The following is a 27783-nucleotide window of genomic DNA, read 5'->3' on the forward strand; positions in this document are numbered from 1 at the left end:
AGCTGCCCCCGCCGCCCCGGGGAGCCCCTCTGCCCCGCGCCCTATGGATTGCAGCCGGCCCGTGGGAGGAGGAGCCATGCCCAGTGGGTGCCCGGGGCCCTGCCATCGGCTGCGCCGGGCAGCGCTGGAGTAACCCCCGAGCCTTGGATCGGCGGAGGGAGCGAGGGACGCCCCGGATCCGGCCCGCCGCGCTGGCGGGAAGGCGGCTCTGCCCCTCACCTAACCCTGCTCCGGCGGGGCGCTGCCCGGCACCATGGACAGTATCCTGGAGCCCTTCCCCTCCGAGCGCCTCTTCCCCGGGGGCGGCTCCGGCTTCCTGGACCTGGGCGACCTGAACGACGCGGATTTCCTCAGCAATGTGGTAAGGGAGCCGGGAGCGGGCTGGGGCTGCTAACTCCGGGCTGCCTGGGCTCGTCCCGGGGTATCCCGGGCTCCCCCCCGCCGCCAAAGGGCTCCTACAGCTCGGGGAATTCCTGCCTGGAGCGCCGGGCAGGGAAGCGTGAGCCTGGGCAGCGCAGCGCCCGTTTCCCTGACCCTGTCTCCAGCACTGAGCCCCCGCAAGGCCAATGCTGCCCCTGGCCCTGCAAACCTCAGCCGGCCTGAGACCCCTCTCACTGAGAGTCCCCTGCAGCTGTACTCCCCCCTCCCCCCCCCCCCCACAGCAGACACTCCTGGGACCTCCCCTAGGGGATCAGCCTCCCCTTTGGCAAGATCCATGCCAGTTTTTTAAACCATGTCTAATGGGGATTCCGCAGCGGGTCCTGGCACTTTGGTCCGTTGCTTAACTAACTCTTCCCACTCTAACGGTACTGGAGACACTAAAGTGAGGGGCAGCAGGCCCTTCTGTGGGAAACTGCTACTTTCATTTGCTAATAGCTTTTTGTAAAATAACATATTGGGGGTGAAACAGCTGTTGCTTGGCTTACATTGTAGTGATTTGGGGGCGGAGAGGGGCGGGAGTGAACTAGAGGAAAATCTATTCAGCTGATTCCCAATGTGTAAAAACAGTGTATTGGCCTTTAAGAAAATTGTCCAGACTTTGTGCACTCATGTAACTCACATGTACAATTGGTCCAGTTTAAAACTTCAAACTAGGATGTTGTTTCAAATGAGGAATGTGAGTTTTGTGTTTGTGAGCAAATTTAGCTTTGAACTAGTATGAATATTGTTGTCCCTGTGTCAAGCCGTAGTTGACATCTGTGGCCTTTCAGGTCACCTTCCCAGTGGAGGATAAATCAGTGACACAGAATTTGGGTATATTCTAAGTATAACTTGTTTTATTTACACATACGTCAGTCCTGGAACAGAGGAGGTCACAAAGAGCATGCAGCTAATCCCTTTTTTCAATAATCTCACCCCAACCTCCCTTCTGCCCCCCTGACCCCCCCATTTCAAGGGTGCACCTCTGTCTCTGATTGGAGTCAATCCTTGAGGCAAAGGGTATGTCTACATGGCAGTCAGGGGGTGACGGTAGCACATGTAGACATGTCTGAGCTAGCTTTGATCTAGTTAGCTCAGTCAATAGCAGTGAATCCTAGCAGCAAGGGCTATACAACCCCTCCCAGGACTCTGGTGACATATTCAAGTGGCTAACCTGTACTGCTGCAGCTTCACTGTACATTATTTGAGCTAATTAGATCAAATCTAGCACCTCTATGTTTACATGTGCAGAAGTCACACTTCTAATTGCAGTGTAGACATACCCTTAGGTAGAGAGCAAAATCTTCTACTGCTTGCACTGCTCCCCCTACCGAGAACATTTGTATGGCAAAACTAACACACACAGCAGGTCTTCTCAAGACTGAACATTTGCTCATACGCTAAGGCCTCATCTACTTACATTTGAAAGTTTGACTGGTGTAACTATTTCAGGTCTGGGTATGATTTTTTTCCCAGAAGTAGTAATACTGGTAAAACCCCTAGTATGGATGTAGTTATACTAGTATAAAAGTCCCTTACAGCAAAATAGCTTATTCTTATATAAGAATAATCTATACCATTGTATGCACTCTCATGTCTCTATAACTGGATCTGCACTAGGGAAGTTGTGTAAATTAGACAAGGCTTAAGAAAAATAACTTGGAAGACTGTACATACCAGCACCACCTAGTGATACCTGCCATGACACTATATTTAAAAATGTGTACTGACCATATGCAGTATGTTACTTTCCTAACTGATTCAATTCCATGTCTGCTCTAACAGTAACTGCAAAACTGGTATGAGGGGTCTCCATATTCATTATTTCTCAGTGACTCTTGATTTATTGTGCTCAGTTGACAAGTAAAAGATTTTTTTTCTTTTGCACCACAAACTCCCCCCGGGGATCTGAGACTCTTTGTTCTTGTGCATGATCAACAATAAAGACGTTGTAATCTTAATTCAGATAACAAATCTGTTGATGATACCGGAGCCAGAATGTTCTGTTATCTAATTCACCCTCCGTGTAGTGGCACTGCAGGTATAACAGCCATAAAAAGGAGTAAAGATGAACTTTAGTAAATCCAGCAAATTTTACTTTGATAATGATGGGAAGGGGAATCTGTTGAGTAAGAAGGTCTTATTTTTACATACTCGCTTTTCAATGTATTGCACTTAACATCAAAGCACTATGGTTGCATGATAATTCTTAAAACCATCAATGATTTCACTTCAGAGAGAGATGAGGTTCAACATGGAGACCCTTCCATGTATTGTTCAGCAAATGTAGTTTTCTCTAAAGAGGTTGGACACTGTTAGGATATTGTGTTCACCAACAACCCCTTCCTGAAACAGTAACCTTCCTTAGTTAATCATCTTGTCACTTAAGCAGTAGTTTATACTTTATTCTAAGGATGTTACAAGCTGAAATAATGGGATCATAGGTCTAGGTGTGTTAAAAAAATAATGTGATTGAATGTGATTGAATGTGATTGAAAAGGGATGCTTGAAAGAGAACAGTGTTATTGGTTGGAGTATGACTGATATCTAGTTTAAAAAGCATAAACAGGGCTGGGTTTAATCAGTGTTTGGATGGGTGAACTCCAAGGGGGAAGGTGTCTATGGAAAATGCTCCTTTTGTTCACCAAGATGAGTATATTACTAATGACAGCAAAAACAGATTATCCTTCGGCTTGCTAGGTCACCTACTGCTTTTGAACACAGAGGAGTTTGTTCAATGTTTTCACTGGAAATGACGGTTTATTAATAAAGCTAATCCTTCATGTGATGTTTGCTCATTGAATTAACCTTTCTGAATTCTGCACTGTCCACACCAGGCTTTCGCATTTTTCATTATTCTTGTCAGAATGCACCTACTCACTCCCTGGTTTTATCAGAGCAATGGCTCAGAGAGCTCTCACTCTCTCTCTCAACCCTCCTCATTATCAAGATTCTCAGCTCTATGATTCTGGACCTTCAGGCTCCAGCACTCTATTTCTCACTCTGTGCTTGTCAATGAGTCCTGAGGAGTTCAGACTCTGGGTTAGACTTCTCCCCCTTCAGGAAGTATGCACCCAGTAAGTATTTGTTTTTAAAAGGCTGCCTTGTGACAGTTAGAATACAGAGTCTGAGGGGAGCATTGAGCAGCCAAGCTAAGACAGCCTGTATTGGCAGAAGCAACTGCCCCAGTATTCCCCGCTCCCCTCCTATTTCCTTTGGTCTCTCTCACTGTGTGGGACTAGACTGCAATCAGAGGTGTGATTGCAGAATATATAGACATACCAGAGCTAGTTTTAATCTAGCTAGCTTGGTTGCCAATAGTAGTAACACTGCAGCAGGATGGACTTCATCGTGGATTAGCTTCTGAGTAAGTACCCAGGGACTTGGGTACGCTTGTACAGCCCACACTGCAGCCCATATTGCTGTTGGTACCCAAGCTTGTAAGACTAAAGATAGCATGGGTGTGTTTACACATGCTGCAATCACACACCTCAATTGCAGAGCAGACATACTCTGTATCTGCACCCGCATTCTAAAAATCCAGTCTGTTCACTCCTCAGTTTCCTTGTCTCCAGGACCTGCTCTAGGCACCAGCAAAGCAAGCACGTGCTTGGGGGGGCACAATTCCAGGGGCGGCATTCTGGCCATCCTTTTGTTTTTGTTTTTGTTTGGGCAGTTGCACTCTTGGAGCTTGGGGTGGCAAATATTTTGCTTGGGGCAGCGAAAAACCTAGAGCTGGCCCTGCTTGTCTCCAGCCACACTGTATTCATGTTTCATCTTCCTTGGTTGCCACTCATTAAAACTTGTGTTTGATAATTGAGGCTTCCATTGTCTATGCATATGCAGACAGACTTTGATAGTGCATCCACTCCAGCCTCCTGCTGGCTGTGCAGGGCTCTGCAGAGTCCTGCCTCAGTTTCCCTTTCACTCAGGCTCCTCAATAACTCCCCAAATCTTGTGTCCAAGAAAAACACCCCTTCTTGTGGGTCTTGTTATTAAAATACAACAAAGTTTCTTCTACCTGAGTCTCACACAGAGCACAGCCCCTCTCCCCTGGAGTATGTCTGTCTTCAAGTTTCCAAGCTGGGCACAGCATCTTTCCCAGGTTCTGTTTAGCCTCTCCCCTCAGCCCAGCCTGCTCTCCCTGCTCTTCTGAACATCCACTCTCAGGCCTTATTACCTGGAACCTATGACTTTATGACTGCAGGAAATCTCAGGCCTTTCGACCTGGAGTTATTCCACATGCTCATAGTGTCCAAGAGGCCTCCAGGCCCAAAACCCTTCCCCCAGTCAAGGGTTTCCTGCAGGAGCCTCCTACTTTCTGCTGTGGCCTTTACCATAGCTTCCTTTAGCATCACTCTTACCTCCCTGAGCTGAGAGAGGTCAGTGGATAACCTTCCTTCCCCTGTTGCTATCTTCCTTTTTATAAGATCCAGGCACCATCCTTTAAACCCACCTGGGCAGCTGGTAATCAGTTATAGGTTCACTGTACCCGCTGTTCCCTCTTAAAGGGGCCAGTTAGCCTGTGGTAATGCATTACAATATGAATTCTTACTGTGTGACAGCCTGCACTATTTGATAAATAATATGATATAATGGAATAGGAAAAGTTACATGTATTTCTGGACTGTTTCTTGAGGGATATTGTGTAAACTGGTTCTATTTTTTACTATTTTTATGTTCATACTGCTATTTTCTATATCTTTAGTGTGGTGTCTTTTGTGTTTCTGCATATTTGTCTTGTAATCAGATAATGCGGGCCACCAAAAATGAACTAATTAGTAAATTGTATGTAGAAAACAGAGCAATACTAAGGACAGTGCCAAGAGAAACTGGAAAGGATCTTTCCTAACAAATGTAAATATAGTCTGTTCCTTGGGGGTGAAATTTACCCCTGTGCAAGGCCAGTGCAAGGCCTATGTACCAAAGCTATTCTGAGGTTTTAACTAGTGCATAGGCCTTGTTCTGCCTTTGGCACAGGGGTGAGTTTCATCTTGTATGAGCCCCATTCTTTCCTCCCTCGTCCCCCACAGCTGGACCTAAAGGCTTAGCCAGGAAATCTCATCAGTTTCTATTTCTCTTGTTGGATTCCAGAGCTGATTGGAAGGGATACCAGCCAGGGGAGTGCGCAGGAATTTAAATTTCACTGGGTTTTGGAGGTGCATGTTCTGTGCCTCGGCCCTGAGGCTGGAGGAGTTCTGTGCCTTGGGGTGCCCCTGCTTGCCTCACTTTCTGCACGCCCCTGATACCAGATGTTATGAGAGGTACACAGCTGTCTCTGGGGCTTTTACCAGTCATGCACACTTTTAAAAGTGTCATAGCTTCCTATTCCACAAGCTAGTAAATTTAGTTAATTTGTATCATTCTTAGAGTTACATATCTTTAGCTTCTTAGTCTGTTTTGGTGTGGTGAGAGCATTGGGCAGGTCAATAAAAATATATGATCTTTATCCTGCTTAGAATTGGGCTTGTCAAGAATAGTTCTGTGAGCCCACTGGAAATGTAGTAGATATGGATAGATCTTGGCTGAAGAAATGCATTTTAATAAAAATGTTCCCAGATTTTCCTTGTTTTCCTGATTTTCCTTTGGCTCAGTCACTTAGCTCCTCTTCTTGGACATTCCCTTGCAGCTGATCTTGAATCCAGAGACGTCTGAGAAGCATCAGTGGAATAGGGCAGTTAACCCGGCACTGGCAGCCCTCAATGGAACACAATAGTACAGTTCCTTATATGATCAGAAATAAAAAGGAAGAAAGTAAAAACACTTTCTCCACTGTTGTTATTTTCTAAGATATTTGTATGGCCCCAGTTACTGTAGTCTCTGAGTACCTCACAATCTTTAATGTATTTATCCTCACAATACCTCTGTGAGGTAGGGAAATGCTATTGTTCCCATTTTACAGATGGGTGAGTGGCACAGAGAAGCTAACTGACTTGCCCATGGTCATATAGGAAGCCTATGGCCTTATAGGGAATTGCACCCAGGTCTTGCAAGTTCTGGGCTTGTTACTCACACTCCCTAGGGTGCTCCACCTTTACCCTTCTGTGGGTTCAAGGGGTAACCAAGTTAATTTAGGCATCCCTGCCCTTTTCCAGTTCCTAGGGCTCCAGGCGAAAGGCATCCACCAATACCCATTTCCTAGGGCTCAGAGCCACCCATACTCAGTTCCTAGGGCTCCGAGCATATTCTTCTGAGGGTTTGCAGGGCCTTTTACCAGTGAAAGTGCCTTACACAGTAATATTCTTAACCTCTATTTATTAACAGTTACCAAAACAGAATGCACACACTAAGCATACAGAGCTCACCACTGCCAATAAGGCAGACATACTTTTCCTGGTGGCCAGTCAGGATCAGGTTGTCCGGAGCTCCTCCAGTTTCTGCCTGATATGGTTGGCAGGGTGTTGAGTCTGGCAGCACTGATCTTGGGTTGCGTCCTGGAGTTAGGTTCCAAAGAACTTCCTTTTGGACCCCAATTTATATAGTGAAACTTGAGTCCTGCTTACCCAACCATTTTAAACTAACGTACTACAAAATAATTCTTTGACCAATCCTAACATATTGCAAAAGAATTCTTTAACCAATCATACTCCACCACCTTAATTGATTTAAATCTTGTGAAATTAGTTATGTAACAGACAAGAACCAGACAGAAATCATATAGATAAACAATAGAGAAGTAGGAACCATGAAGGCAAAACAATAAAGACGTATAGATTTCACAGTCGCAACTGTTAATAAGTGATTCCTTGCCAGACAGAATGCTGTCAAAGAGTTTTCTTAAGATGTTTAAAGATCTGTTGCTTTATCTGGTGATGGTGAGTACTGTTAGGACAGGAGCTCCTTCTTAACAGCCCAATAGTTCATTGTTTTAATGTAGTTTAGATGGAACGCAAGGATGTGAATTTCTGCTTTGTAGCTCATGGCTGCCGCTGTCCTAATGTGGCTGCAGAAAAAGGCCTCGGATTTCACAGGCTAGCAGTCTAAACACCAGACTATCCTTCTCCTCTGTGGCATAAGGTGCCTCCTGAGCCTACAACAATGTCACTGTGTAGCTTTAAACTGAAAATCAGCGTTTATTTTTTGGCAGTGAAGAGTTATGACCTTTCTTTGGAAGGTCTTGTCATCTGTTGAGTGGTGGAGGGTTGCGTATACCTAACACATTTTGAAGGAAACTAAGAACTCTCTGTCAGGAACACTTGAGAAACATTATCCTGGAAACAGCATCCTCTCCTACTAGACAACTTCTGGCACGTGGGTTGGGATCAGCTGGCCAATCTCATCCCAGCCACCATCCTCATGTCCTGAGGAGATCCCTGTAATCATGGTGGCATGCCACCATTAATGGTTATGGTAGTGCCTGACTGCCACTGTTCAGAGGCAGACACCAAGAGAGGGCCTTGGGCCATGTCTGCAGAGAACTGGACATCAGAAAAAGGAATAAGAGAGAGAGACAGAAATGGGCATCTGAGTGGGGAGAAACAGGAAGGGATTTTGTGAAAATGTTTGCAAAGTAAATATATTAAGCAACGAGCAGAGGATGGAAGCTTCCTGCTACATGTGTGCTGAGGTCACTGGTTACACAGGCTGATCCAGAAGAGCACGTCATCAGCAGAAATTGTGAATCAGAAACTGCAAGATAGTAGCTCTGCAGCTGTTGGGGAAGGTGTCTGAATTACTGTACCTAGAAATGCACTTTGGACAGATCTATCAGAAAATTGCTGTTTCCTGAGACATGCCCAGCAGTCAGTGCTGCTGGCGGTTTTGGTGGAGGCAGGAGGACCTTGCTGCAATAGATCAGATGAGAGAATCAGAATATGGAAAACCTCGCAGATTGTAAATCAACTCATTTTACCCCACCCCCAAGGGCCCTGCTAGGAACATGGCTTGATTCACTTAGATTCAATGGATGACTCATCTTCTGGGAAACATATGTGAGGGATTCTTGCCCCCTTCCTTTCTCCAGTAGATGAAAGCCTGGTTGCTAAATAGCAAGATAAGCTGCTGGTGCTGGTCTGTCTTCACTACACATACCACATGCATGAAGGAAGGAAGGAAATAACATGCTTCAAATGCCTATTTTCCTTTTTGATTCTCAGCTTCAATGGTCATGGTGCTTGGGGTTTTCCCCCTCAGGCTCTGGCCTTGGTGCTGAATACACCTGAAGGCTGGTCTTTGATGCAGCCTCAAATTGCTGTTTTGTTTTTGGTCGGGGGAGAGGGGATCCTGGGGGAATATTATTGGGTGGGTAAGAAAATACCCAACCGGCATTTTTACAGAGAGTTGATAAGTCAGGATACTTTATTATACTTGGGGGAATTTCAGAGTTTAACGGTGCTCCTGGGTAGGAGACACTTTCAGGTTCTCAGGTGTGCTAGGACACCTGAATTATTATTATTTTATTTATTTGTATTACCATAGTACCTAGGAGCCCTGGGCATGGACCAGGCCCCCATTGTTCTAGGTGCTGTACAAACACAGAGCAAAAATACAGTCCCTGTTCCAGAGAATTTACAATCTAACTATAAGTCAAAAAACAACATGGATACAGACAGACCAATAGGGGAGTACTAGCAAACAGTACAGCCCAATATTGTCTCATGGAGGTCTCTGCACACCAACAGTTATTGTCAAATTTTATGTGGGCATCACAGCAAAGGAGAGTTTTGAGGAGAAATTTGAAGGTGGATAATACGGTAGAGTCTGTGATGTTTGCAGGGATTGCCGCTGAAGCATGTGGGCAGCATGGATGAAAGTGCTTGTTTGAAAAGTTAACAAGTGAGCAGTGGAGGCTGGCATTATGGGCCTATCAGAGGTGTGCATCAACACTTGATAGTGAATGAGAGAAGCTAGGTAGGGTGGGGATTGACTGTGAAGTGCCTTGACAGTGAATACAAGCAACTTATGTTTGAAGCGATGGAGAAGGGAGAGGTAGTGGAGAGAATCAAAGAGATAGATGACATACTCATGAATAGTGAGTGGGTTCTAAATACCCATAGGGTATTGTGGTGTTATACACAGACACCAGGTTGGTTACGATACCTATTTACCCATGGCATATCTTGGTGGTGGTACTCTGAAAGACTGGAACAGGATCCATTTGTAGTAGCAGATTGGTTTCAGAGAGTGGAAAAAGGAATAATGAATAGATTTCTCTCCAAAACAGCTCTTCAAGTGTAGTCCTGGGGAGAGTGACTTTATAATAATAGTCCAACTTTGGCTGTAAAGCTTGCCCTATGAATCATGTGTTGTCTCGGAGAAGGTTATAACTCTGGGCTCCACATGATCGCTTCATGTTTCCAAACCATCTCTTTGTATGTAGGGAATCCTTATAATACCAGTGGAGATGAGGGAATTTAATTTCATCTATGAAGTTTGTCCCAGGGTAACAGCATGACAGGTTTTCCCTCACAGCAAGGTGATGAGGATTGTGTTTTGGTATAAAGGTGATTGTAATTTTTCTCAAGATTTATTTATTTTGGTGCAACTTAGGAAATAGATTATTCCGATTATTAAAATCTGTGCATTCTGCCCACACTACTTGGATTGCAACAACTCAGGCCCACTAGCTGACTCTACTACTGGAAAGTCCACTTCAGGAACCAAGATGGAACTAAAAAAATCCTAATTATACCCTTTGCTGTCATGATGATGTTGAAGAACAGATAGCTGATGGGACGAAAGGTCATTTCCAATTGTGATCTCAGTTATAATAAGCTAAGAAGAGTCATATTTAGTCATTCCTTGGATAACAGACTTTCTAGGAAAACCCAGGCACTGCAAGAAGTGGTGATGGGGACTCACTAATAGCCATTCTTCCTTGAGAGATAGCACTGGATTAGTTCCCAAGCACTGCAGTGGAGGTACCATCTTTTCGATCAGGGGTAAAATGGAGGTTCTGAATTACCTATTGCCATTAAAGATCCCATGGCACTTTTTGTAGGAGTCAGGGTTGTTAGTCCTGGTCTCCAGGCCAAATTCAGCCTTGGGTAATTATATTGTACCAGCCTAAACTCCCACTGCAATTTCAATTAAATACAATATTTTTTTTGCTCACTGACCTAAATTTTTGGATAATGTTTGTACATGTTATTTACTATTACTATTAATAATAATAATAATATAATATGTAGTTTTTCTGTGTGCAGTTAAACAGCAGCTGCTTCCTACCCCAGAGGTAGCTGCATTGGTGGTGAAGTGACTCCTATATGTATATATATATAGTGATAGACCCAGGCCAGTTGGGTACAGCAGAGTAGCCTTATTGGGATCCAGGAAGGTATAGCAGAGTAGCAGAAGGCAGATATACTGGCCACTGGATTAACAGTTTTCTGTTCCCTGACTGACCAGAGCAGGGGCTGCTCCAGGCTAATGAGAGCACCTGACTCCAATTAACCTGCAAAGAGTCAGGTGAGGCCATTAAGCTAATGTGACCACCTGACTCTAATTAAGGCCCCTCTGATAATATAAAAGGGCTCACTCCAGTCAGGCAGAGAGGAGCCAGGGGAGAGGAAGTGTGGCTGAAGGGCTGGTTAATGAAGACACCCTCAAGTCATTAGTAAGGGAGCTGTAAAGTAAGGGTGAAGAAGGGAGAGGCAGGCGAGCTGTGGGGAAGTGGCCCAGGGAAATGTAGCAACTCTGGCAATAAAAGGTTGGCTGCCAACAGCTGCTACCATTAGGGTCCCTGGGCTGGAACCCAGAGTAGAAGGTGGGCCTGGGTTCCCCCCAACCCACCACTACAGAAACACCTCCTGGGAGGGGAAAACAGGCCCCTGTCAGGACAGGAGGCTAAACTGTTTTGGTATGAGGCCGTAGAAGCAACAGAGACTGTGGGAATTCTCTCACCAACCTCCATTTCTGGCTTATGATGAAAAGGGCGCAGTAGACTGTATCCCTGGCCCTAGAGAGAGAAGGGCTATGTAGAGGATTGCAGTGAGCCTCTGAAGCTAGCATAAACTGCCTGGAAGCGCGGGTCCCATGCGGACAAGGTCAAGAGTGGGATACGTGATTGTTCACAGCTTGGCGGAACAAAGAGGTTTAAAAAAAAAGTGCACTAGGGTTTTTGTTTATTTGCACCACAATGGAGGAGGTGGTGAAAGTGCTGGTGCAAGCCACGGCGACCCAGCAGAAGGCAACCCGGGTTCAGATGATGGCGCAATGGGAGTGCATGAGGCTACAGTAGGAAACCAACCAATTATTAATGAGCCAGGTGACCCAAGATCGAGCCCTCCTGGTGAGGTAATGGACCAGCTGAAGATCCTCACCACCCAGGCCCGGGGGTCCGATGGGACCCGAACTCTGAGGGCCACCGGTTGTCTGCCAAAGATGACAGCAGAGGATGACGTAGAGGCATATCTCCTCTCATTTGAAAGGTCTGCTCAGTGTGAGGCATGGCACCAGGAGCAGTGGGCCAGCATTCTCACCCCTTTTTTGTGCGGAGAGGCCCAGAAGGCCTACTTTGATCTGCCCACCGAGGACGCTGCTGACTATTCCCGGCTGAGGGCAGAGATCCTAGCACGATCAGAGGTGACACCAGCAGTACGGGCCCAGAGGTTCCAGGAGTGGAAATACAGGGAGAATAAACCTCTGAGGTCCCAACTATTCGACCTCCTACACCTCACTCGGAAGTGGCTACGTCCCAAGGCATGCAACCCAGAGGAGATTTTGGAGACTTTGGTAATGGACCATTACATGCGGGGACTGCCGCCAGATCTCTGCAAATGGGTATTCCAGAATGATCTGTCCACCTATGATGAAATGATCACATTGGTGGAAAGACGGATGACAGCCAGGGAATTAACTCAATTCCCCAAGGAAGGCCCCTCACGAAGCAAACACTCGACCCTGACCCTGGAGTGTTGGGCAGCCAAATCCCCAGGGAGTCCTATGTGGCAGAAGAGGGGGGACCAAAAACCAGCAGGGAGCCCAGAAGGAAGGAAAAGGCCTGAGTCGGGGGGACCCTGGGACTAACCCCCCTAACCCACGTGATAGGGGAGTGACTAGAAGTTATTATAAGTGTTACGGGTGTGGGGAGTTGGGGCACATAGAGTTCCAGTTCCCCAAAGTTTTAGAGCCCATGCAGTGTAACCTGGGGGTCAGGGCAGACCCATGCAGCCTGCTCAGTATTGTAGGGGTTGAAGTCACCCCACATAAATATACAAGGCAGGTAAAGCTGAATGGGATAGAAACCATGGCACTCGTAGACTCGGGGAGTGCTATAACTCTAATTTTGGGTAAATTAGTGAAGCGTAGCCAGTTAATGCAAGCTAAGCATACGGGGATAACCTGTGTCCATGGGACTGTTAGTTATTACCCCATCATACCAGTGAAAATTGAAATTCAGGGAAATGTCACCAGGCTGAAAGCAGGGGTAGTCCCAAACCTCCAATACCCTGTGCTCATAGGTAGAGATTTCCCCGGGTTTGGAAACTTGCTCCCACTGGAGGAATTGGAGGGAGAGGAACTCCGTGAACTTCAGGAGGCTTCCATGGCAGAATGTCACCTCCCATTTTTCGCAGAAATGTCCCAGGAGCTATTCCCTGTTCCGGGGAAAGGCAGGAAGACCAAGAGAGAAAGAAGAGTGGCCAAGGCCTTGGATACCCGAATCCTGATACAAGGACAGGGGGCTGCCTGTGTAGGCAGACGTACATGGGCAACTGAAGGGGAGGGCCCCAAAACGGAGGAGGGATCAGAGACCGCTTCCAAGCCCAATCTCACAGAGCCAGCTGAGAGTGCAGAGACAGATCCCTCAGAGTTTGGGCTGATAAGCCCCGGGAGAGAGACTTTTGGATGGGACCAGGTGGAAGACCCAAGGTACGAGAATGCCAGGAAGGAGGTGGCTGAGATAGATGGGGTACCTATAGAGGGAAAGGCCCCGGGGGCCAGGGCCTTATTTTTTGATCAAGAGGAATCTCTTATACCGTGTCGTGCAAATGCAGGAGCAAGAGGTACACCAGCTCCTAGTACCCCAGAAACACCAGAAGGCAATATTAAGCCTTACTCACAGTCACCTTTTTGGAGGGTACCTGGGAGTGGAGAAAACCCAGGTGCGAATCTTACGCAGGTTCTTCTGGCCGGGGGTACATAAAGACGTCCTGTGGTACTGTGCCTCTTGCCCCGAATGCCAGCTGCACAGCCCTCGTCCACATCTAAGAGCTCCTCTGATACCCCTGCCGATCATCAACGTTCCGTTCGAGCAGATCGCCATGGATCTTGTGGGGCCGATAGAGAAAATGTCCCAAGGCCACCAGTATGTTCTTGTCATCCTAGACTATGCAACCAGGTACCCAGAAGCTGTCCCCTTACGAAACACAGCTTCCAAGAGCATTGCCAAAGAATTAGTGGCAATCTTTGCCCGGGTAGGGCTACCAAAAGAAATACTCACAGACCAGGGAACACCATTCATGTCCAAGTTGATGAAGAACCTGTGTTCCCTGCTCCATGTCCAGACCCTGCAGACCTCGGTTTACCATCCACAAACCAATGGTCTGGTGGAAAGATTTAACCAGACCCTCAAAGCCATGATAAGAAAGCTGGTAAGCAAGGATGGGAAAGATTAGGACAACCTACTACCGTACATCATGTTCGCCATCTGTGAGGTCCCCCAAGCTTCCACCGGATTCTCCCCCTTTGAGCTGTTGTATGGACACAACCCCCAAGGCATCCTGGACATAGACAAGGAAATTTGGGAGGAGGAACCCAGTGAGGGGAAGAATGTAATAGATCATGTGCTATGGATGAGGGACCGGATAGCCCGGGTCACTCCCATAGTGAGGGAGCACCTAGAGAAGGCCCAAGAGGCCCAGAGAACATGCTACAACCATCAAGCCAAGGTTCGTCAGTTTCAACCCAGTGACCAAGTAATGGTAGTGGTGCCCGCGGCCGACAGTAAGCTGTTGGCCCAGTGGCAAGGGCCCTACGAAATAGTTGAACCCGTAGGGGAAGTAAATTACAAGGTGTGACAACCGGGATGTCGAAAACTAGAGCAGATATACCACACCAACCTTCTGAAACCCTGGCATGTGCAAGAGGCATGCACAGTGGTTCGAGAAGAGCTGTACCCAGGGAACAAAATCCTGAACAGGTGAGGGTGTCTCCTGATGTAACGACAGCCCAGAAGAAAGAGGTAACTGAGATGATCGCCCAATATCAAGACGTATTCTTGACAAAGCTGGGTTGCACAACCGGGACATATCACCACGTCATCACGAACCCTGGGGCCAGAGTAACTATGAGGCCCTACTGGATGCCAGCAGTCAAAAGGGAGGAAATAAAAGCGGAAGTCAGGAAAATGCTGGAGATGGGGATCATCGAAGAATCCCACAGTCAGTGGTCCAGCCCAATAGTGTTGGTGCCCAAACCTGATGGCACCATGAGGTTCTGCAATGACTTCCGGCGACTAAACGAGATACCCCAGTTTGATGCCTACCCTATACCCTGCATACATGAACTAGTGGACCGTCTGGGGAATGCCCGGTACTTTACAACCCTAGACTTGACAAAGGGGTACTGGCAGATTCCCCTAGCCGAAGATGCAAAGGAAAAGACGGCGTTTTCTACACCAGAGGGTCTCTTCCAATATACGGTCCTCCCTTTTGGACTACATGGGGCCCCAGCTACCATTCAGCACCTCATGGACAAGTTATTATGCTGCCATGCCAGTTATACTGTGGCCTACTTGGGTGATGTGGTGATTCGTACCCCAGACTGGGAGACCCACTTGGAAAAAGTGGGGGCGGTCCTTGATACCGTCAGGCGAGCTGGCCTTACGGCGAACCCTGTTATGTGTGCCATAGTGTTCACGGAGGCCAAATATTCTTGGCTACGTGGTAGGAAAAGGTCTGGTAAAACTCCAACTGAATAAGTTAGAGGTCATCCAAAATTGGCCATGGCTGAGTCATAAGAAGCAGGTCCAAGCATTCCTAGGAGTGGTGGGGTATTACCGGCATTTCATCCCCCGTTTTGCCACAAGGGTAAGTCCCCTAATGGACTTAGTGAAGGCCCGTGGTCCTGATCCATTCAGAGAGTCCAATGCAGCAGAGAGGGCATTCGTGGACCTACGGACTGTCCTCTGCAGTAACCCCATATTGATAGCCCCAGATTTCACCAAGGAATTCATCCTACAGACAGATGCATCCAAGGTGGGGTTAGGGGCCGTCCTGTCACAGATGGTCAGGAAGGAAGAACACCCAATTCTCTACTTCAGTAGGAATCTCCTTCCGAGGGAACAAAAATACGCAGTGGTAGAGAGAGAGAGTGCCTTGCCGTAAAATGGGCCATGGAAACGTTGCGTTATTACCTGCTGGGGCACAGATTTATCCTTGTGACTGACCATGCCCCTCTTCAATGGATGCAACGGAACAAGGAGAAGAACACAAGGGTAACCAGGCAGTTCTTATCCTTCCAACCTTTCCCATTCTGAATACAGCACAGAGTAGGGAGTCGCCATGGCAACACCGATGGCTTATCACGGATACACTGTCTGGCGTCCCAAGCTGCCCAACCCCTTGGTGTTGAGCAGGGGAGAGGGACATGTGATAGACAGCAGAGTAGCAGAAGGCAGATATACTGGCCACTAGATTAAGTTTTCTGTTCCCTGACTGACCAGAGCAGGGGCTGCTCCAGGCTAATGAGAGCACCTGACTCCAATTAACCTGCAAAGAGTCAGGTGAGGCCATTAAGCTAATGTGACCACCTGACTCTAATTAAGGCCCCTCTGATAATATAAAAGGGCTCACTCCAGTCAGGCAGAGAGGAGCCAGGGGAGAGGAAGTGTGGCTGAAGGGCTGGTTAATGAAGACACTCTCAAGTCATTGGTAAGGGAAGGGAGAAGCAGGCGAGCTGTGGGGAAGTGGCCCAGGGAAATGTAGCAACTCTGGCAGTGAAAGGTTGGCTGCCAACAGCTGCTACCATTAGGGTCCCTGGGCTGGAACCCAGAGTAGAAGGTGGGCCTGGGTTCCCCCAACCCACCACTACAGAAACACCTCCTGGGAGGGGAAAACAGGCCCCTGTCAGGACAAGAGCTAAACTGTTTTGGTATGAGGCTGTAGGAGCAACAGAGACTGTGAGAATTCTCTCACCAACCTCCTTGCTGGCTTACGATGAAAAGAGAGCAGTAGACTGTATCCCTGGCCCTAGAGAGAGAAGGGCTATGTGGAAGGTTGCAGTGAGCCGCTGAAGCTAGCATAAACCACCTGGAAGCATGGGACCCATGCGGACAAGGTTGGAGCTCTGCCACAATATATATTGTTTATATGCACTTTGATATTCCTTGGGTGAATGGTATAGAAACTATATATGATTTGTTTTAAGCTTGTGTGATGGAAGAGAGCTAGTGACTCTCAGGATCTCCTTTTTTGTTCCTTCCTGTATGGGAAGCTCAGATAAGGACTGGTAAAAATAGGACTGAATGATTAGGTGCTTTCTTGGCTTAGTATGTCTGCCATTGCACGGTTTGTATTTGCTCTCAGAGCAGGAAAAGCTAGAGCAGGGAGTGAGAACCTTAGTGCAATGCCAGAATAGGAGGTGACTGCAGGTAATGCACTGAAAGGCAGGCTGTGTGTTTCAATCCAGTTGCTTTCCATGTACCCACCATGCAATGTTTATGTCTATTTAGTTATCTCTGGCTGCTCTAGAAAACAAGTTTCTGTTTCTCTCCTGCTGCAAAGAGGAAGAGTTTGAAATACCCTTTCTGCCATTCATGATGCTCATGAACCCACCTGACTATCCTTTTTTCTTTATGGTCTCCTGTATTTCCTTACCCTCTCTCTCCTTTTTTCTCCTTTTTTCACCCTTTCTGTTGCTAAATCTCTCATTATCTGTCTGCCTTCATAATCCTCTGGACTTTTTCTGGCCTGGTCAGTGTCAAAGTGAAAAGGTGATTGAAGTAGGTCTTCTCTGCAGACCAGACAAGGTCACATGGAGGGTTTGAATGCTTTTGCTGTATCAAGTATCAAGGGGTAGTCGTGTTAACCTGAATCCACAAAAACAACAAGGAGTCTGGTGGAACCTTAAAGACGAACAGATTTATTTGGGCATAAGCTTTTGTGGGTAAAACGCCACCTCTTCAGATGTGCTATGATAGACACTGTCCAATAACAGTGTAGAACAGTCCTGTTCTAATTTCTCTCTCTCTCTGGGCTGTGATGAACCCTATGTCTTCTAAGGTTGTATGAGTCACACTATCTCAAACACTTATGACACTTGTATTAGCTAAGCCTGACTTAAACTTGGTCTTTTTCCTAGAATAAATAGGAAGTAACCCCTTTAGTTAGATGACCAAGCTCCTGTTCAACTGCAGTGTTATCATTCACTTGGTGGCAGAGGCAGCACTATACATGCATTTCGTATCCGTTACGAGGTATATTACATAGGAGGGAGGTGGCTAGTACAGTCTTCTTTGGTGCTGACAGAGAAGTTATCAGGGTTCCTTCTGCAGTCTGAGTTTCCTTACTCTGATGCCCACTGGAATTCTAGCAGGGTGAGCTTCCTCCCTGCAGTGCCGACTAGCAGGATACATTTACTCACTTGGTACCCACTGGAATTCATTTCTAGCAGGATAAGCTTCCTCACTGCAATGTCACTGGAATTCTAGCAGGGTGAGCTTCCTACCTATGTCAACATGTCCCTACCAGCCAATTTGCAGAGAGTCCATGAGCCTCCTCTTGGCTTTCCACTGTTAGTAATACTTCCTCTCCTGGTAGAGCTTTTTCTGAAAGAAAGGTTGTATGGAGAGTTTGAGTGCACATACTATGACACATAAGAGAGGCTGTTCTGAGGCATGAGCAGAGCTGAATAAAGACGAGGTCAATGTTTGTGGGTGCATTTCATTGTTAGTTAAGTTTTGCATGTTAGAATGGCTTAATGTAGAATCTAGGTGGTAAATTAATGACAGCCAAAGGAGAGAGGGAGGGAGGACGGCAAGTGCTTTCGGCTGAGCTAGCTGCCCCAGGGAAAGAACTGAAAGACAGGCAGTTTAGTTGAAGGGAAATGAGCTATGACATTTTTAAAGAAGGTTGATGGAACACTTTTTTCAAAGCCCTTTTCAGTCTCTTTATCTCAAAGTTCTTGGCATAGTAATGAGAGAATCTCTGAACTCTGTCTGTTCCCATGCAAATATGGGGACATGGGAGCTGGGGAGGTGCTGTGAAGCCACAATATTTACTTGCCAATTGAGCTGCACTGGTAAAGATGAATAGGCCATTAGCCCAAGGAGTTAGGAGACCTGTTTTCTATTCCCAGCTCTGTTAGTTACTTGGTGTGTGATCTTGGGTAGGTTAATTGAGGAGGCTGATAATACTTATTCATATTTGTGCAGTGATTTGCAATCTATGGGTGAAATGGGCTACATAAATGTTGGGCATTATAGACTGTGGATGATTTCTGCCAGGTGCATAAGACCTCAAATATTCTGCAGGCTGCATTTCATGTTCCTGTCCAAGTAATACCTTGGTATTACTACTTGATTCTTGCAAACAGCACCAAGTTAGTGTCATCTGCATGTTTAATTCACATGCTGTTGCCACCAGCACCCTTTTGGGCTAACTCTACTCTCTGCACTATCCCAGGGACACCTCTCCCTGCCTCCATTTATCCCTGGCTTACATACCTATAGCCAATGTCAGACTACCTAATGGTGCTACCATGCAACTCAACTTGAGTTAAATTTACAGGTCAGACTTTAGGAGGTCCATCATTGTATCATATACTTTACTTCTACAGCACTCTGCATGAAGGACCTGATCCAAAGCCCATTGTAGTCAGTGAAGTTTTTGTATTGGCTTCAGTGAATCAGGCACTGGATGAATACAGGTGAACTGAAGGAGTCCTAAGGTCCTTATTCCATACTTTTGAACTCTATAGGTCTGATTCTGCTCTCAGTCCAGATTTACTCAGATAGCTTCAGGATTTACACAAATGTAACAATGCTGTATTGCTACTCTTGCTTTCTATATTCCAGACTGAAAATAAAGATTTGTTCCTTATGAACCCAACAGATGAACTGAAGTGGGATTCACAAGAGGACCTGGACACTGCAACACTGATCAATATGGCACCTAACTTCTAGGCACCTAGAAAACCACAGGAACAACACTGATTCACAGAGCCAAGTTAGGCACCTAGACTCAGTATACAATGAATGTGGGGATAGAGGCACCTTGGAACGAGACGCAGAAAAGCCAGCATCCTAATTGGGGGGCTGCCTAAGCTACCCAGTGGGAGATGTCAACAACATACTGCGTCCTAAGCTCTGCCCTTCTCACAGAGCTAAGCCCCTATCTCTGTTTAGTGATCCACAAATGGGAGCCAGTCAGGAAGCTTAGGCGCCTAAGGTGTTTATTGCAGGAATGAGTTAGGAACCTGCCTTGCTCCCTACAAAACAGCCAGAGGAGACCTAACTTCTAGCTCAGTGGTTAGAATGCCCACCTGGGACGTGGGAGATGCAAGTTCAATTTCCCCCTCTGCCAGAGGGTGAGAGAATTTGAACAGCAGCCTCCCACCTCTTAGACGAGTGCTATAACCAGGGAGCTATTGACTAGACTGATGTGGGGTTCCCCAAGTCTCCCCTGTGAAAGTTGTTCCATGGTGGGTAAATAATGAAAGAGGTAGGAGCTGGAGAACTGGGTCCTGGAGTCTCCCATCTGCCAGGTGGGTGCCTTAACACTGGACTAGAGTCATTTTCATCTTTCTCTGGCCCAGCGACTGTTCTGCTGTGGATAAAGACTTAAATAGTCATTGAGTCTCCTGCAAGGTGGGAGACCCCTGTTCAAATCCGTCTCCTCCTCTAGCCGGGACTGAACCTGGATTTCCCACATCCAAGGCAGGTGTTCTTACCACTGGGCTAAAAGTAATGCTGTGGGAGGGGCACCTCTTCCAACCAGACTTTTGAGTGGGACCTAATTCAGTAGGTGGCCTCTGAGCACACCTACTGAATCTGGCCCTGCACATGACACAGGTGGAGAAATGCCTGTCTTCCCCCACTTCGTGAATTGCCCTGGGGCTTAGGCAAGAGAGAGGCATCCAAACACCTAGAGGGAGGCAGCAGTGTGCCTGCTCAGAGGTAGAGACATAGGTATTGAGGGAACTTGTACTCTGAAAATGTTAGGTACTGCGTGAGTTTAGGAGACTACAGGATTTGGTAGGAGTCTTGTGGATTGCAGTGGAGCCCAAACTGGGACTCGGGTGCCTAAGTACCTTTGTGAATCTGGGCTTGGGTCCCGTCCCTACTCCATCCCCAAGAGAACAAACAGACCCGGAGTCAGTGTCAAAACTTAAACCCTTCCTGGGCTTTGCAACTCAATAACACAACATAAACCTCTACCCAAGCTTGCTCCTTAGGTATGGTTGTCCCTAGGATTGCACCCTGGGCAAAGTTCCTTCTGTCCCCAAAAGACACTCCCACCTCCATTATATCCAGGAAGGATTTAACATGCTGCATCTGTCCTAGTGAGCCAGCAGAACTTCAGCCGCTTTATGCAGGAAACTAACACCTGCTAACTGGGGGGGGACAATAGAAGACCATTGTTGCTCTTACAGTCCCCAAACCTGCTTATTGCACATGGATGCATTGTCTTGTAGATGTTTGGAGATTTTTTCCCTTAAACAGTAAGTGTTCCTTTGTGTTTAAAGTTAGATTTTCTGGATGGTGTTAGCACGGATTGCTCCTTTGTCCATTTTGAAAGAATAGTATCATATTTGTTTTTCCCAGTCCTTTGGCACCTGTCCTGTTCTCTGTGAATGATGGAAAATAATTGTCACAGGTTCAGTATATTTATCAGTATTTATTAGCAAATTCCCTTATGATATCCCCCAGGCCTGTAAACATTTTAGTTTTTCCAAGTAGTCCCTTTACCTGCTTTTTATAAACCTGGTAGAATTTTTGCCCCCTTTCACTTATCCTGAGTGCCAGAAGGTGGTCTGAAGAACTTATGGGGTGTATCGGATTGCACCATTGATGCCCTTATGCACAAAGAAGGGTCTGATTTAACAGTATTTTAACTGTTAATTTTAATATGACCCAGAGTAGTGCCTAAAGGCCCCAAACTGAGATTGAGGCTCCACGGTGCTAGGTACTGTACAAATACATAGTAAGAGACCGTTCCTTCTCCAGAGAACTTATGGTCTAAATAGACAAAGAGAGGCAGGGGAAGAGGTACTGAGAGGTGAAGGGACTTGCACAAGATCACGCAGCTGGCCAGTGACAGAGCTGCAGATAGAGCCCAAGTCTCCTGTACGCTGTCAGCTGTATTAGGCTGCCTTTCAATGCATAATGTGATGATTATAGTTAAATATATGATCAATATTTTTATGCAATATCTCTTGAGGATACATTATTTTTCTGAGAGAAGAAGAAGGAGAAAAGGGGCAAGAGGAGGAGAATATGGGAAGAAAGAGGGGAAAATAGAACATAGAAGAAGGAGAGAAGAGGAGGAGACAGAGGTAGCTATTTATTCAGCACATTCTTCAGCCATCTGGACCTGTTGGCCTGGCCCCAGTTGGACAGGCTCTCCGGTTCATCCACAGCATGATGTAATCTCCACTGTCCAGCTTTGATTTTTTTCGCTGCTCTGGATAGCCTCTTAGCTGGCGCATGTCTGGGGTGGGCACTTTGATTTCCTGTTTCTATTTGTGAAGTTCTCCTGGCTGGTCCTCAGTAGTTGCTGGTGTGTTTTTGCATTTCTGCAAATTGAGAAACTGCACACCATTTTGCTGACAGCTTTGTCCCCTTGGGAGCCAGATCCTTGCACAAAGTGTGTGCTGGCTTGAACAACATCTTGGTGTGGAAGTAGGATGATCCCTCTGGATAATGTTTGGAACGTTCTTGCTCAGCCCTGGAGCAGGTCTCCCTTAAGCACCAACAAAGATAGTGACTGTTGAGAATCTTGCATTCCATTCAAGTTCTGCAGCTTGTGGACTTCCCCTATTGGTACGAGGCACAATTTACTTGATCCAACAGTCCTCCCCCAGTGGAAATGAAGGAAGAGGCTATGTGTGATCTCAGTCACCAATTCTAGTATGCTGGGGCCCAATAATCATAAAGTCATCACTGCTCTGGAAATCAGCCAGACTTGCAAGGGATGGTGGAAAAGGGAGAAGCCTGGATTAATGCACTGTTTGATACTGCCCACTGTGATAAGTGTTTATCCTACCCTGTCCAGGAGAAGCTATCTGTGGTGAACTGCTAGCATCAGGGCCATCAGCCCTCAAGCCCCCTCATTTGGTACCACTCTCTGTATACACTATATCACAGAGTAATGTGGTGGTTTGATTTTCATTCATTTGCAGCAGTGTGGTCCAGTGGATAGGTCCTAGGTCTGGGTTTTCATCCTGACTTTGCCACTGACTATGTGTAACCTGGGGCAAATCATTTCTCTTCTCTGTGCTGCAGTTTCCTACTCTGCAAAATAGAGAAAATGATGCCCTCCCACACCCACCTCTTCAAAGTGCTTTGGGATCTTTAAGTGAAAAGGCCCATCTAGATGCACAGTGTTGTTGTTTTCTGTTTTGAGTAAATTCAAGGAGAGGCAAATTGTACAGAGTTTATCCCTGTATCCTGTTCCAGATCTGAAGAAATGGAGCAACACCCAGAGGCATGGGCATAGATGAGCTTGTGGATGCTTTGGGCTTGAAGAAAAGATTTCCCTCACGGAGTAATATAGCTGCAACCAGTGCCCAGCCCTGCCATGCTTATACTACAGTCCTGCTCAAGGACATGTTGACCTCAGCTCTGATTCAAGAGATGTAGACAGCATTAGGGTGAATCAGTAAGCAACAGTTTGATGACAGCACATGATGACTTCTTACCCATGACTCCTTCTCCTGGCCATGTCCTTTATTCTTGCTTTCTCCAGGGATTCAGGGCTGGGGTTGTTGAGTACATGACCTGTTCAGCCTCTGAGTGACACTTTGTCTAGTTAAGATGCCACATTGACTGACTGTGTCTAGAGGGAGCAGTGCCTTGCTCTCATTGCTGGATAATGTGCTGAAGGGTGGTCCTGTGCATGAGGGTAAGGCATGTTCTGCCTGGAGGCAGGAACTGATCCTTGCTGAGCGAGAGAGGAGCTGAGGAAAGATGACCGCCTCTGAAAATCAAGCACCTCTTCTGGGAGTGGGCCAAGGATTTTGAGTCACTGCTTTAGCTGATGGCAACAGAGACAGTTTCATGCCTGGGCTCTTTTATGTCTGGGACAGAGAGAGAGAAAACCACCCCTTGCCACTCGGAGGGCCATCAGAAACAGAAATAATAATAATTAATGGAGAGATTCACAAACTCACTGCCTGCTCCATAAATAAAACCTGAGGAAAACTCAAACTCTGCAAAAAAAACTAGAGAGAATTGAGGAAAGAGTTGGTGAGAATGAAAGCCAAAGCCTGCATGTCAGCTGCAGTGTGGGGAGCTCCTTCCAGCTGGCCCCAGTTCAAAGGAACAGTTTTTATTGTCCAAGAGCATTTCCAAAACTCCATTCAAACCCTACAGAAAATTAACCCAAGATGCAGGGTGAGATTTATCACCCAATTAATGAGGGTAGGACACCAGAATTAGACAGAGGCATGGAGGGAGGGGAAGATGTGTGTACCCTCTTTGAGAGGCAGAGGAGGAAAAATAAGGAACAAAGCAGGGGACAATCAGTCCCCAGAGATTTAAATTAAGAGTGATCACATCAGAAGAATTCTTACAGAATAGTGAATGGGTGCCATGAACCTCCAGTTGAGATCCTGGAGTCACAAACTAATATACTGGAGCACAAACTTGACATGTTGTGGAATTTAATAAATGAAAAGAGTTTCATACTTAGGAAAAGCCATCTGCTCTTTGGGGGCCAGAAGGGGAATATTTTGTTGGTCGTGCCTTTTTCCTGCAGATTAGTTATGGATTTGTCTGTCTCCTTTGGCACAAAACAATCCCAGACACACTGGGCCTGTCACTGCTTCCAGTTCTGTATGGCTATATAACTATTTAACTATGTACTATCTGAAAGAATGTTGGAAAGCCAAACCACTGGGGACTTTGCTTTAATTTTCCAGGGCTCAAATAATCGTTACCTCTGCATTTTCCACATCACTGTTGACCATTTCACACCAAACTTTCTTGTTTTCCCAGAGGAGTTGCTTGGTTCCATCTGTGATCTATTTATCTTAAAATCCAAATACCAATAATATATTAATTAATCTTTAAACCAATGGTAAAATTTACCTAAATGGCTAGATCCTACTGTCATTGAAATAAATGTCAAAACTCCCATTGACTTTAATGGAAGGAATATTGTATCCATAGTTAGCAAAGTAATCCACTAGGCACAGTATCCCCCAGGCTGTTGCACTGGTTAAGAGGGGACTTGATTATGATCTTACCTACCTGAGGAGAAGATCTCTGATAGAAAAGGTCTCTTTAATACCACAGACAAAGGCATAATGAGATTCACTGGCTGAAAACTGAGGATAGCCAACTTCAGACTGGAAGTACTGCACAATTTTTAAGTGAGGGTGATTCACCATTGGAACTGTTTACCCAGGGACTTGGTGAATTTTCCATAACTGGAAGTTTTTTAAAATAAAGGTTAGATAGTTTTCCAAACTATATGCAGTAACTCGACTACAAGTAATGGGCTGAATGAAATTCTATGGTGTATGTTATGCAGGAGGTCAGACTAGATCAGTGGTCCCCAAACTTTTTACCTCATGCCCCCCTTTACCTCTGTACATGCCCCGCCCCCCCAAGCCAAATTTGGGAGCTGGGGCTGGGAGCGGGGACATGGTCAGGGCCAGGCTGGCACTGAAGCCAAGGGCTGGGGTCGCAGCGGGAGGCAGGTCGGGGGCCAGGAGTGGAGCACGAATTGTGGCTGGAGGCTGAGGATGGGGGTGGGGCTGGGGCTGCGGCAGAGACAGGGTTTGGGCCTGAAGCTGGGGCTGGAAGTGGAGCCATGGCCAGGCCAGCTGCCAGGGTCACTAGGGTTGCCAACCCTCCTGGGTTGGCCGGAGGTCTACCAGAATCGGCATCAATCTCCTGGTGACTATTGAAAGCAATCTGGGAGATTTTAATAGGCCACTAAAAGTCCAGTCAGCAGGGCTAAAGTGGGCTCCCTGCCCAGCTCCGCGTGGCTCCCAGGAAGTGGCGTCAGTCCCTCCAGCTCCTAGGCACACGGGTGGCCATGGGGTCTCCACACACTTCCCTGGCCTTGAGCGCTGACTCCGCAGCTCCCATTGGCCGGGAACCATGGCAAACAGGGGCAGCACGCAGAGCCATCTGGCCGCCCCTGAGCCTAGGAGCTGGAGGGACATGTTGGTTGCTTCCAGGAGCCACCCAAGGTAAGCGCTGCCCGGCCGGAGCCTGCACCCCTCACCCCATCCCGCACCCCTCACCCCATCCCACACCCCAGCCCTGAGACCCCTCCCATACTCAAACTCCCTCCCAGAGCCTGCACCCTCTCCTGCACCCCTGCCACAGCCCTGAGCCTCCTCCTGCACTCTGAACCCCTCGGCCCCAGCCTGGAGCCTCCTCCTGCACCCCAAATCCCCAAGCCCCATCCCAAAGCTTGCACCCCCAACAGGAATCCTCACCTCCTCCCACAACCCAACCCCCTGCCCCAGCCTGGAGCCTCCTCCCAACCCCTCAGCCCCACCTCCTGCCCCAGCCCATGAAAGTGAGTGAGGGTGGGTGAGAGTGAGCGATGGAAGAAGGGGGAATGGAGTGAGCAGGGGGCGGGGCCTCAGAAGGGGCTTGGCAGGGGCAGGGCCTTGGGGAAGGGGCAGGGCAAGGGTGTTTGGGTTCATGCAATTAGAAAGTTGGCAACCCTAGGGGCTGCAGCTGGGTGTTGAGCCATGGCAAGGCTGGGAGCCAGGGGCGGTTCCGCGGCTGGGCCAGGAACCCTGGGGCTGAGGCCGGGGGGCAGGGCTGGGAGTCGAGCTGCAGGCAGGAGCTGGGGCCAGAGCAGAGCTGGGGGCAGAGTAAGGCTGGGTGGTGCGCTCTCCCCGCCCCCCGCCATGGAGGCTGGCCCGGGCCCTGCCACATCCCTCCCTCCACCCTGATATTCCTCCATGTCCCCCTAGGTTTGGGGACCAGTGGACTAGATTATTATAATAGTCCTTTCTGGCCTTAGTTTCATAGATTTTTATCAGTTGTATCCTATTGTAATTTGCAAACATACCTTGGATAACACACCCTGAAATCTGCAGGTTTCTGCAGACTCTGCAATTGGAATACATGTGCCTGACTTGGAACTTTCAGGGGTGGCTCTCTGGGGATTTGCCATTGTCAAAGGAAAATATTTGTGATATTTATTCCCAGGAAAGTGAATGGGTCTCTGCTTTCAGGTGAATGAACTCCTTTTGTTTCTTTTTGCTAGTTAGGGATCTAAGGAGACCTTGCTGGGAAGGAACTTAGGACACAGCTGCTGTGCCCTGTCAGGGAGAAGTCCACCTTCTTGGGGATGATAATAGCAAGAGATATAATGCCTGGGGTGAGGGGAGAAAGTGGTGGGAAGGCGTTGATCCATGCTGCCTTGGCACCTCAACCTTGAACTTTTATTAGGCAGCCAATGCAACAGGACTCTCTCCAGCTGAGTAGAGGGACCAGTGTCCCTGATCTGAGGGGAACAATGCCTTTTTCATGGAACTATGGATTTCACCCATCCTCCTGCTCTCACCAGTTTGCACCACAGCATTGCTTGTGGTTGAGAATGGAATTAGCCTTGGGGTTTCCCCCCAGCTTGCCCCAGCAGTGAACAGCAACCTGACCTAGAGGGACCATCACCTTGCTGAGGCTAAGAAGGAAAGTCACTTTGTCCTGCTTTTTCCAGACTCTCACTTCTCCAGCTCTGATGCTGAGGTGAAAATGATACCCTGAAAGTACGAGTTAAAGTTAAACTTCCTATCTGTTTTTCAGGGCACAGACTTTCCATTGGGTTACTGGCAGCAGGTCAGAAATCTCCATTCCAAGCCGAGTCACTTTGAAAACCGCCTGTGCCCAGAAGTATGAACATTGCAGAGCTAGAGACACAGTCACCTCCCCCTCCAGCCTCACAGAGAGTTCCCCCCCCCGGCCATGATGCCTGTGCATATCACAGCTTTAAAGCCATAAACAATTTAGCAGCTGGCGAGACCCTGTTCAATCTGTTAGTTACATAAATTTGCTGGGGGCAGCTCCCTCTCAGTCTGCCTGCCCATTGAAGAGTTTTCCAGCAGCATGGCTTGACTTCTCTCACGATTTTGGGTGAAAGCCTCTCGCCTGCGAATCACAAGTTCTCTCCTTTCTGGTCCAGACTTTCTTGGTCTGGGGTTGCCCTTCATGAAGGATCAGGGTTCAAAGCCATCAGTAGCATGTGGTGTTAATGCCTGAGCTTTCTGAACTGAATAGTGTACTGCTATTTG

General features: G+C 47.3%; 1 protein-coding gene across 1 annotated transcript in view; it reads left to right on the plus strand.

The window, feature by feature from the left end:
• Window positions 1-253: 253 nt before the first annotated feature.
• Window positions 254-27783, plus strand: part of CREB3L1 (cAMP responsive element binding protein 3 like 1) — a 67144-nt gene continuing 39614 nt past the window's right edge. Inside the window, exon 1 of the mRNA XM_077820208.1 lies at window positions 254-361. Coding sequence (XP_077676334.1) covers window positions 254-361 — 108 coding nt within the window. The remainder of the gene's footprint in view (window positions 362-27783) is intronic.

Source organism: Eretmochelys imbricata, chromosome 6 (assembly GCF_965152235.1).
Source record: "Eretmochelys imbricata isolate rEreImb1 chromosome 6, rEreImb1.hap1, whole genome shotgun sequence".
Taxonomy (NCBI): domain Eukaryota; kingdom Metazoa; phylum Chordata; order Testudines; family Cheloniidae; genus Eretmochelys; species Eretmochelys imbricata.